This window comes from Solanum dulcamara, chromosome 6, assembly GCF_947179165.1.
Source record: "Solanum dulcamara chromosome 6, daSolDulc1.2, whole genome shotgun sequence".
In the NCBI taxonomy this organism is placed as follows: Eukaryota; Viridiplantae; Streptophyta; class Magnoliopsida; order Solanales; family Solanaceae; genus Solanum; species Solanum dulcamara.
The window spans coordinates 19,791,125-19,802,387 of NC_077242.1; the positions used below are offsets into that span (position 1 = coordinate 19,791,125).

General features: G+C 34.8%; 2 protein-coding genes across 4 annotated transcripts; one reads left to right on the forward strand and one right to left on the reverse strand.

Annotated features, from left to right (window-relative positions):
* Positions 1-1,215: 1,215 nt before the first annotated feature.
* Positions 1,216-8,912, forward strand: LOC129892591 (respiratory burst oxidase homolog protein E-like). 3 transcript variants are annotated; one of them, XM_055968169.1, is made up of 15 exons: positions 1,216-2,200; positions 2,344-2,503; positions 3,053-3,101; positions 3,375-3,488; positions 4,122-4,547; positions 4,622-5,005; positions 5,084-5,179; positions 6,045-6,160; positions 6,240-6,410; positions 6,498-6,651; positions 6,744-6,932; positions 7,070-7,198; positions 7,436-7,514; positions 8,057-8,195; positions 8,431-8,912. In XM_055968169.1, exons 1-14 carry the CDS (start codon positions 1,534-1,536, stop codon positions 8,164-8,166), a joined length of 2,844 nt encoding a protein of 947 aa, XP_055824144.1. In that variant the 5' UTR covers positions 1,216-1,533; the 3' UTR covers positions 8,167-8,195; positions 8,431-8,912. The 3 variants fall into 3 exon arrangements, with proteins under 3 accessions (XP_055824144.1, XP_055824146.1, XP_055824145.1); XM_055968171.1 differs by lacking the exon at positions 8,057-8,195; XM_055968170.1 differs by lacking the exon at positions 8,431-8,912 and having other exon boundaries at positions 7,981-8,149.
* On the reverse strand, positions 8,840-10,278 carry LOC129892592 (uncharacterized). The gene is made up of 2 exons (XM_055968172.1): positions 9,993-10,278; positions 8,840-9,156 (listed from the first exon to the last, which is right to left on the reverse strand). The coding sequence occupies exons 1-2, from the start codon at positions 10,154-10,156 to the stop codon at positions 9,024-9,026; spliced, it is 297 nt and encodes a 98-aa protein (XP_055824147.1). The 5' UTR covers positions 10,157-10,278; the 3' UTR covers positions 8,840-9,023.
* Between the last annotated feature and the right edge of the window lie 985 nt (positions 10,279-11,263).

Sequence of the window (11,263 nt, forward strand, 5' to 3'; positions counted from 1 at the left end):
GAAAAAAGAATTTACTTGCTGCAAGACTTTTCTTAAAATAAAAATTTTATTTCTGTTATATTCAGTACGCAAGTAGAAAAATATTTTCCTAAAAATATATTTACATATCTAACAAAAATGAAAAAAAAAAAATTAAGAGCGGAGGGTTAGAAGGAGTGGTATAATTTTATATTTTTAAAAAAATAACATTTTTTATGAAGGAGCGGGGAGGGGGTGAAGTATGAATTTTTAAAAAATGTTTTATAAAATAAATTTTAAAAAAATAAAAGGACGGGGGATAGTGGGGTGAGGGGGAGGAGAGTGGAGGAAGGGGTGGAGTGGGTGAGAAAAATATTTTTATTTTAATTTTTTTAAAATAATTTCTTTTTTTGGGATAGAAATACTTTAGTATTTAACTTTTAACTAATATTAATATTTTATTTAATTTTTTTCAAGGTGGAATATTTTATTTCTGTGACAAGGATTTTTCAAAAAATAGAAAGAGTAGAGAGAGTGTATTACACATCACTGAGATGTGTTTCTCAAACTAATAAGTGATAGTTTAGATATGAAACTCAAATAAACTGAATAGTTTAAGTGTGACACTTATCTCAAAATTTAATTATGTTTTTTCTATTTTATCCTTAATAATTATTTTTCTTTAAAATTAAATTACAAACATCTCAATAATAACACATAAATAGAGTAAATAACAAATTTAGAGAGATTATATTTTAAGACGTAAATATAATAAAATAATCAAAATACCTTTAAATTAATAGAATTAATATTTTTTATGAATGCATATAAAATAGAAATATGACAGATAATTTGACGGAGGGGAATATATTATACTGTAGAGAGCAACTTCTATTTTTATTCTAACAGACGTGTAATTCTATGGGCGTAATCAAATGAAGTAACATTGTCCCAAATTAACGTTTCACCTACTTAGTTTAATTCGCATGTCGTGGCCAAATAAGGAGCCAAGCACGTAAATTACATTTTCATCTTCATTAAAAATAGGAATATCGTTATTAGAAAATCATAATGCTTAATAAGAATTAACCAAGTAATATTCATAAAGAAAATGGTAGATACGTAGTGGGTATTATGTTAGGAATGTACAACGATAGTTTACCAGTAATCTCTCATCAAATAGTCCTCTTTTTAGTAATAATAAATAATATTAGTAGTACCATTTAGTTATATTAATAAGTCGGAAGCTATTCTTTATAGAGTTTTCTTGAACAAACTTCAACTACTCTTTCTTTCCTCTTCTCTCTCTCTATCTCGTTTTCTACATGGAACCAATGTGAAATTGATTTTGAGAGAGACTGGGGGTATAACCAACAAAAAGCGTTGAAATCGTGTTTAGAGATCGGTTGAGAGGTGTTTGTTTTAACAACATTCTGGAACGAACCGTGTGATTTAAGCCTTTTTTCCCTCTCTTGTTAATTTCATGCTTTAAATTAAAGAAATATAGTTTGCATCACAAGAAATAAGGGAGATTTTGGTGTTACTTACTTGTCTATCTTTTTCAGAAGAAAGAAAATGCAGTTGAAATCATTTTTGAGGTCATCATCATTGGGGAGCAGCTCAAAACGATCGAGTTACAGTAGAAATTTTGACTTACCGGAGGATACGGCGGAGACGTTGGATACCGGCGGGGAGTATGTCGGAGGAGCAATGTTACCGATTTTCCTCAACGATTTGCGGAGAAACAACGATAATGATTTAGTTGAAGTTACGCTTGAATTGGATGATAATTCAATTGTTTTGTGTAGCGTAGCACCAACACCATCACACATTAATGCTGAAGGTAGTGAAAAGGAAGAAGAAGAAGAAGAAGCAGCAGCACCGCCCAACGGATTTCTTGCTCGTAGTGCATCGGCCGCCTCCAAACTCCGCCGGAAATTCTCGTGGATCCGATCGCCGTCGATGAGGTCACGGACGTCGGCGGCGGCCTCGGAAGTCTCCGATGATAATTTTCAGCTTCACCATACAACAAACACCTTATCGGCACGAGAGGAGATGAAATCGAAATTGAAACTAGTAAGGAGTAAATCAACGGCTCAGCGTGCGCTTGGAGGATTGAGATTTATAAGCAAAACAACTGGTGAATCTGACACAAATGTGCTATGGAAAAAAGTGGAGGCTCGGTTTCATGCTTTGGCCAAAGATGGTTTGCTCGCTAGAGAAGATTTTGGTGAATGCATTGGTACATTCAAAGTTCTCAATTCATGTAAATTATATGAATGCCATCTATTTTTTTAATTTTTATAAAATTTTGTAAAATCATGCATGAAATTAGTTTTCCTGAAATGCAATATTTTTATATACTGAATAATGGTGCATGTGCAGGAATGGTGGATTCGAAAGAATTTGCCGTCGGGGTTTTCGATGCACTGGTACGGCGGCGGCGTCAAAAAACGGCAAAGATAACCAAACCTGAGCTTCATGAATTTTGGTTACAGATTTCTGACCAAAGTTTTGACGCTCGGCTTCAGATTTTCTTTGACATGTGGGTTCTCTCTCCTTCTTTTTTTCTTTTTCATTTTTTTGTCCACTTTGTTCCAAAGCATGCATTATTATTATTATGTCAACACGAAAAAGCAACTTTTTTTGTCCTATATCGGAAATAAGAATTAAAGTTATAAACTGACACGATAAAGACATTACCAATATGCTTAAACTATTATAACATGTTAGCTAGTTATGATTGGTCCACTTCTTGTTACGTAAAATAAATTCATTGTGGTGTAATTTGTGGCCGTGCATCTGAGGGGCATTGGATAATATAATTTACACTAGATTATAATTTTGAAGGGGGTTAACTTTGAATTTTGGACCTTGCTTGCCTTGTAAATAACACATCAAGTTCAATATATTTTGATTTTTGATTTTGAAGGTTTGCCTTTAGACCACATCATTCATAATTTAAAGACAGTTCATTGGGGGATATGCATTCAATGAAGATTAAATATTGGGGGAAAAAAAGAAAGAAGAACATAATTTGTTGTTTCATTTATACTCGTCTTAATATTTTACTTGACAATGATAATACGTGTAGGGCGGATAGCAACGGAGATGGAAAAATCACGAGAGATGAAGTTCAAGAGGTAAGATTATCATGGGTTAACTGCTGATCAATAAAATTGAAAAAGGTTAAAATTTAAGTCAAACCATATTATATTTGTGCAAAATCCATTAGGGGCATCCTCAATAATTCGAAAACGCATTACTTTAGTGTTTAATTAGTTATTAATAATACTACTTTATAGTATTGGAACAGAATAAAATAAGTTAATGGCAGAGGAATATTTATTTAATAGTAGCAATATAGTTTTTCCTCAAAGATTTCTTATCGTATTTATATTTTGTTCTTCCAACAGCTAATCATGCTGAGTGCTTCGGCAAATAAGTTGTCCAAGTTGAAGGAACGTGCAGCGGAGTATGCTTCTTTAATTATGGAGGAATTGGACCTTGAATGTCTTGGTTACATTGAGGTAACATTTTCTTGTTCCTCTCATTATGGATTTTTTTTCACTGGATGTCCATGTTAGCTTATAATTAATTTATTTTAACAAGTCAGTTACCATTTTATCAAATTACTAAGACTACCAATAAAGATTATCTGATTATTTACAACCAATTACCAAACCCAGATTTGATCAATTATATGTTTCTATTAGTAGCTGTCTTGTCCATACCACGACTTGTACATATTCGGACCCACAAACTTCTTTTTTCTTTTATTCTGAGTAAGTGTTTAGCACGAACTTAATTTGGACGACCACGTCTAAGTCAAAACATGGGAAATCCTCGCTCTGTATTTTGGGACCACAAGAACGTTGAAGAAAAAGAAATGGATTTAGGGCTAAGATAACTAATTTCTTATTTAGTAAGTAAAAATATTTACATATAATCTCGACAATTACTATAGAAGCAAAGTAAAAAGGTAAGGCTGTTGGGGGTGTGATGGCTGTGCGTTGGAGGGGCAAAAGAATATTGTCCAAAATAGACAATCACTCCTTTTAATTTATTCTAAGAAAGACATGTAATAAATAATATTTTAAAGAAAATAACTTCAAATTTGTATTTGCTCCGCACTTCACTTGATATTCCCTTTTCCTTTTCAGTTATGGCAGTTGGAAACGCTTCTTCTGCAAAGGGACAACTACATGAACTACAGCAGACCCTTAAGCACAACAAGTGTTGGATGGGGTCAAAATTTAGGAGCTCTTAATAAGACCAAGAACCTAGTAAAGAGAGCAAGCTATGCACTTAAATGCCTTGTATTAGATAACTGGCAAAGAGGCTGGATTCTTTTGCTATGGGTGATGATTATGGCTGGACTTTTCACCTGGAAATTCTTGCAGTATAGGCGAAGAGCAGCATTTCAAGTCATGGGTTACTGCTTGGCAACTGCTAAAGGAGCTGCAGAGACTCTCAAGCTCAACATGGCACTTGTTCTTCTACCAGTTTGTAGAAACATTTTAACTTGGCTACGGTCTACTAGGGCCAAGCTCCTCGTTCCTTTTGATGATAATATCAATTTTCACATGGTAAGCTGCACCCGAACAGAGTATATTGTGCACCTTTCAGAGAATTTTCTGTAACAATGTTGTTTCAACTGCAGATTATTGCATATGCTATTGCAGTTGGAATCTTGCTTCACGGAGGGAACCATTTAGCGTGTGATTTTCCGCGTCTGATTAACTCATCACCAGAAAAATTTGCACTGATAGCTTCTGATTTTGACAACGTGAAGCCCACTTTTAAAAGTCTATTGACTGGTATTGAAGGCGTCACTGGCATTGCTATGGTGATTTTGATGGCAATTGTCTTCACACTAGCAACACGCAGCTTCAGGAGAAATTTATTGAAGTTACCACCTCCTTTCAGTCGATTAACAGGCTTCAATGCATTTTGGTACTCTCATCACCTTCTAGCAGTGGTCTATGTACTACTACTAGTACATGGAACATTCCTATTCTTGGTTCATCAATGGTGGCAAAAAACAGTAAGGGCATAGATAGAACACCAAATCGCTTTATATAAACTAAACATGGTATGCTGACAATTTATTCCCATATTGCAGACATGGATGTACATCTCCATGCCCTTGCTCCTCTATGTAGCAGAAAGGAGTTTGAGAACATGCCGATCAGAACACTACGCAGCTAAAATTTTGAAGGTGACATGCTTTATCAATCTAGTTTTCCATTTATAGAGAAATAGTGCCCTTTCCGCAGACCATAAGCTGCAACTAACACCAGCTTCTAGCCTCCCTCTACACCCCTCAACAATTCAACTTGCACCAATGAAGTCTCACAACAACTTAAGATCCCTTAACCACAAAAAAGAAGAAGACGAGTTTATACACCGAGGTTCACACATATAGAGACAGACCACCACAAAACCATACATTCAATCAGCTACTTCCCTAAACAACAGAGTTTCTCTTATTCCATGACATACGTCCACTATGTACATCATAAACATAACCACCGAGCACCAACAGAAATCAATCAAATACTCGCACTCCAACCACCAGCACCCCAATAATTTTCACAACCTTCCATTATGGAACTAAGTCAAGTGAGAAAATTTACCATTAGCAAACTCAGTCAAAAGAGAGAGGGAGAAAAAAAGGGTAGCCTTGGTGCACTAAGCTCCCGCTATGTCAGGGGGGTCCAGGGAAGTGCCGGTCCATAAGGGTCTATTGTACGTATCCTTACCTTGCATTTCTACAAGAAGCTGTTTCCACTGCTCAAATTCATGAACTCCTGGTCACGCGGAGGCAACTTTATTAGTTACGTCAAAGCTCCCCTTAACATAAATAAAGTCATTGATTTATGGTAGACTTTTTTACCAAGTATTTAATTTGCATTCCCTACATTCCTAGAGATGATATAAGCATCTGGTTCCTATAGCCTCCACCCCCAAGACAGTAGTAAAGAAACATATAAAAACATACTGAGATAAACACAGTAGCAGGGAGAGAAGGAAAGGAACAAAACAGGAAACCAATGAAGATGGTTTTTCTTTGATCCTTACAGGTTTCTGTACTTCCAGGAGATGTCTTTAGCCTTACCATGTCAAAGCCTAATAGTTTCAAATACAAGAGTGGGCAATACATATTCCTCCAGTGCCCAACAATCTCCTCATTTGAATGGTAAGTTCAGTGTTTCTGCATTTAAGTCAATCATGCCTCAACCAACAGATATTTAACATATATTCTGATGTTTCTCCAGGCATCCATTTTCTATAACATCAGCACCAGGAGATGACTACCTCAGTGTTCACATTCGCATGGTAGGTGATTGGACGAATGAACTTAAGCGGGTTTTCACAGAGGATGATAGTTCAGCGTGTGAAATTGGCCGGGCTAAGTTTAGAGAGCGTGGGAATGTGGATCAAAGAGGGTAACTTACTTTGTGTGATTTTTGACCAGTCAAACCCTATATCAAGATATCCTTATTAAGAAGTCTAAAGGGTTTGTAATGATGCAGTTTACCTCGATTGCTTGTTGATGGACCATATGGTGCCCCAGCACAGGACTATCAAAATTATGATGTCTTGCTCCTCGTAGGACTAGGTATTGGAGCTACGCCTTTTATAAGCATCCTAAAAGATCTATTGAATAATTCAAGATCAGAAGAACTGGTACAAATCTTACTTCGAGTTAATTTGGAACTAACCAGGTTGAATGTTAAAAGCCCCAACTTACAGTCTCTTTGCCCGTGATTCTACCTTAGGATTCGAACACTGAAACCAGCGCATCAGATGACAGCTGGACAAGTCTTGCCTCTTCAAGCGTGGCATCAACTGGGAAAAAGAAATCACTAAGGACAAAAAGTGCACATTTTTATTGGGTTACCAGAGAACCAGGATCCTTTGAGTGGTTTAAAGGGGTGATGAATGAAGTGGCTGAGATGGATCACAAAGTAATATGCACCGATTTGTTACAGTTTATCTTTAAGTGCCCAACCCTCCCCACCCTTTATCATCTTATCAAGAATTCTGCTATGATATATTAGTAATTGGCTCAGCTATACCTTTTCTGATGATTTAAATGAAACAGGGTCTGATAGAGATGCACAATTATCTTACAAGTGTTTATGAAGAGGGTGATGCCAGGTCAACTCTCATCACCATGGTCCAGGCGCTCAACCATGCAAAACATGGTGTTGACATCCTCTCTGGCACTCAGGTATGATCCATCAATACTCTCAACCAAGCCTTCTTGAAGAGAAATGGAAAAAAAATATAATGAAGTAATGAATTTTAGCTTAGCTCAATGAGCGCCATGTTCTAGCTAGAAAAAGGTTTTGTTATTCGAAAGCTGCTAAATTTCATGAAAGATTTCAACCACAACACAGAATAGAGAGAAGCAAACTAGGGGTGAACTATTCTCCACCCAGTACTAATTAAACTAATTCTACTGCAGGTAAGGACACATTTTGCAAGGCCCAACTGGAAGGAGGTATTCAACAAAATTGCTTCAAAACATCCATATTCCACAGTAGGTAAGAAATTCCTACAACCTAAACTTTAATAAGCTGTAAGCACATGTGGTTCTAAGACGTGCTGTGTCATATTCTCTCACTTCTACATATGTCCAAACCTCCTGCCAACAGAAATTTTCACATAATAGAGGCGAAGGAAGAAATTAAATATATATAATCAAACACATGAAACATGAAGCAGAACATAATGATGCACCAACATTACCAATTATAAGAATGGCCTGCTTTTCAACTAAATGAAGATAGAAAGTATAGCTCTAAATTACTAATGCATGATGAAGTAGTACAGCCTTATAAATCTTAATTTGTCTTTTGAAGGAAGCTAAACAGCGTAACAAATGAGATGAAAAATGTGTTCTTTAAACTTCAGAAAGAAAAAAAACCTCAAACTTCATGACAATGACCATTTAAAAGGAAAAAGCCACCAAGAGGGCACTTCCCTGATAACATTTTGCAATTTTAACAGAAAAGGGAAGGGAAAAAGAACTAAAAGGAAGAAGAGATTTAATAGATTGGTTAACACAGTTCTAAGTGATCCACAGGAGTTTTCTACTGCGGGTTGCCTGCCTTGGCAAAGGAATTGAAGAAGCTATCACAAGAATTGACTTACAAGACATCCACACGATTTGAGTTCCACAAGGAGTACTTTTGAAATAGCAAATTTAGCAAATAAGCGACACGGTATTCTTTTTTTCTTTTCATTTTTTGTAATTGTCCATATGATTAAGAGGAATTAATGTACCACTACACACCGGTTCAGAGAAATGTAAATGCATATATTATACGAGTTACAATAGAGAAAGAAGTCAAAACAGTGAGTTCTATCTATAGGAGAATGTAATTATTTGTCCTTTGGGGATCTCCAAAAAAAGATTTTCCTACTGACACAAGAAAGCAATCATGTTTTCCGTTACAGACTTACAGTGTCAAATACATACAGTCAATATTGTCCTACTACTATGCACCTATGTGTAGGGTGTGGGGAATGGTATATGACATCCTCAGTGCATTTGTGAATATCACTAAACTGCAAGTGTGAGGATGAAGAGGAGAATTAAAGAAAAGGAGGCAAGAGAAGGAAGTAATAAGGAAAGGAAAAGGAAGAAGGTGTGATGTTGCTTTATGAGCGCAGAGTAAATGACAAATCAAGCTACTACAAGGCAGTTACATCTATCAAGTTTCCCGAGCAGTGATAGAAAAGATTCTTTCATACTCTAAGATAAATAAACTATCTCGTGTATTTGTCTCTATCTTTTTTTTATGTTGTCAAAAAAGTCCAATGATATATTAGAAATTACAGATGGAAGAGGGCTGTCAATAAAGAATACTGAAGAAAGTCGATAAATTCCTTTTGTATCAAACACTGGGAAACAATGAATATAAATACAATTCAGTGCTTATGCAGCCAAAAACCATAAAAGACTTCTGTATATATGGCAAAAAAAGTACATTGTGATACCGACATGGCAAATGAAATTACAATCAGAAACTGTAAGTATCTAAAACTTGTTAGTCCTTCAATCCCTTGAGAAATTTGGAAGCCCATCGGCGTACACGACGTTTTAGTGTATAACCAACAAATATTCCAGCAACAAAACAAATGGCACAGAGCTTTGAGCAGGTCCACAGTGATACTGCTTGTCTACAATAAAATATGTACAGCTTTACCATGAGAGTGTCACCAATTTCCATTAGTCACATTTTTCCCAACAAGGAACTAAAAAAACCCAACAAGGATACAATACTAACAAAAGCTATGATGTACTTAGCTTGGGTTTCAAATAAAATAGATTTAACTTCAGCACAGAAAATGTGGAGCTGACCATCAGTAGTGGTAGCTGGTGATAATACTAGATGTAAAATGCACAGATCCTCAATCTGGATATCTAGTCTAGGTACACCTTTCTACCATATAGACACATGTACGTAATGATTTAAGACAATACGTCAAGGTATCTCATTATTTGTCTGATAAAAACTATTCTATCTATTTCTCTTCCTCTGTCATCACTTGTGGGATATCACTGGGTATGTTGTTGTTGTTGTTGTTGTTGTTGTTCTCTTCCTCTTATCTCTTACTCATTTGACCCCTTTCTCTCATACATATCCTGGATACTACAATTGTCGAGCAACTCAAATACCTATATTTCCTTTTCTGCAACAATACTGAGATCTATGAATAACAATAACAAAGTCTAGGAATACTATCCCCTGGAAATAATATCTTGGTGTTCATCTACCAACTTTTGCACCAGTTAAGATATCTTGTATCTTGTACCACATATAAATCACACTTTGCAAATGTCGGAAGGTTTCTACGAGTTCCATCTCACCTCCACCCCCAAATAAAAAAAAGGCACAATTGTCACTATTTAATGAATCAAAATGAAGTGAAAAAGGAAAAGGTGAAATTATTGTAAAACATAAATAAAATAAGCCCCATATAAAGAGCAAGTTGGGACTGAAGGGAAAAATTACCTGGAAGACCGAGTAAGCAAAAGCTGTGAGTGATCAGCCGACGAAACAGAAGAAGAAGAAGAAGATTTTATGGGTGCCTTTTCAAGAGCAGCAGAAATAGAACCTAAACTGCTATTTGGATCCTGAGACATGGCACTACGAAAAGCCTTCTGTATTCCCTCCATACTGGAAATTGCCTATCGGCTAACAAGTTCAATGTAGATTTACCCTACAACTATTAGGGTTTTGACTATAGTCCCTCCTTTTCTTCTTCTTTTTCCCTCAAGTTTTTTTTACATGTCCTTCCCCTTTTATGTACTGCAACACAGAAAATGACAAACAATGATCTTTAATCTCTTAATGATTTTGGTCTTTTAAATTTGTCATAAATTAACAAAAATAATCTTTTATGTATGAGGATAGTTGTTTAAGTATATACTTAACAGTTTCGATTCTTTAAGTTTATCAAAAGTTAATACTATCTTAGATACATACTACTACTAAAATAAGGTCAAATACCTCGGGACCAAACCCAACGAACGTTTGTCGCTTGTAGAGAAAAAATGAAGGACAATTGATAATGTCGAAAAATAAATTCTTAGATCACAAAAATCAAAAAACTGAAAGTTTCCATCGAATAATTAAATTTTCCAAATCTCGATTTTTATTGAAAATTGATACAAAATAAATACTTTTATTGTAGTGAAATTAATCGAGGATGTCTATACGATGGTTGCTTCATTTTTGCACATTTTTGTTCTAAAGTAATCAACGAAAGTCCTCAATATTCATAAAAATAAAATTTTAAAATATATTTTCTTTATTGACATTCAATTTTAACCCTCCATAGGTTAATTAGGTTTTAAACTTCTTCAATTTCAAACAATTTGAAATATTTGTTTTCAAAAATCAAAAATACTTTGAGATTGTTTTCAAGGCATTTTTTCCATTTTTTCCTATAAAATATATCTCTATATATTTATAATATATAAATATAAATTAAAATATTTGTTACTTTTAATAAAAGATTTGGAAAATTGTTTTATCCAAAATGGTGTTTAAATTAAGTATGCTTTTATCTCCTAAATAATCGATTAAGTCATGATTTATTTGGTATAGTTAATCTTTTATTTCAAAATAATTATTTTATGTAAACTTTACCTAAATCTCATAATGGAAAAGTCTAATTACTATACATCCCTCATCGTATCAAAATTACCCGATTTCCCCTTTTTTCAGTTTTGCTGATACATTAGTTATGTATCTGATACATCAATTTAGCTGCAGAATAA

Bases quoted from the DNA above. Each gene is read 5' to 3' on its own strand.
- LOC129892592 (XM_055968172.1), bottom strand. From the start codon at position 10,156: ATGGAGGGAATACAGAAGGCTTTTCGTAGTGCCATGTCTCAGGATCCA. The intron at 9,157-9,992 runs GTAATTTTTCCC...ATTTTATTGTAG, and splicing joins TTGCTTACTCGGTCTTCCAG to ACAAGCAGTATCACTGTGGA.
- LOC129892591 (XM_055968169.1), top strand. From the start codon at position 1,534: ATGCAGTTGAAATCATTTTTGAGGTCATCATCATTGGGGAGCAGCTCA. The intron at 2,201-2,343 runs GTACATTCAAAG...GTGCATGTGCAG, and splicing joins AGATTTTGGTGAATGCATTG to GAATGGTGGATTCGAAAGAA. The intron at 5,180-6,044 runs GTGACATGCTTT...TGATCCTTACAG, and splicing joins ACGCAGCTAAAATTTTGAAG to GTTTCTGTACTTCCAGGAGA.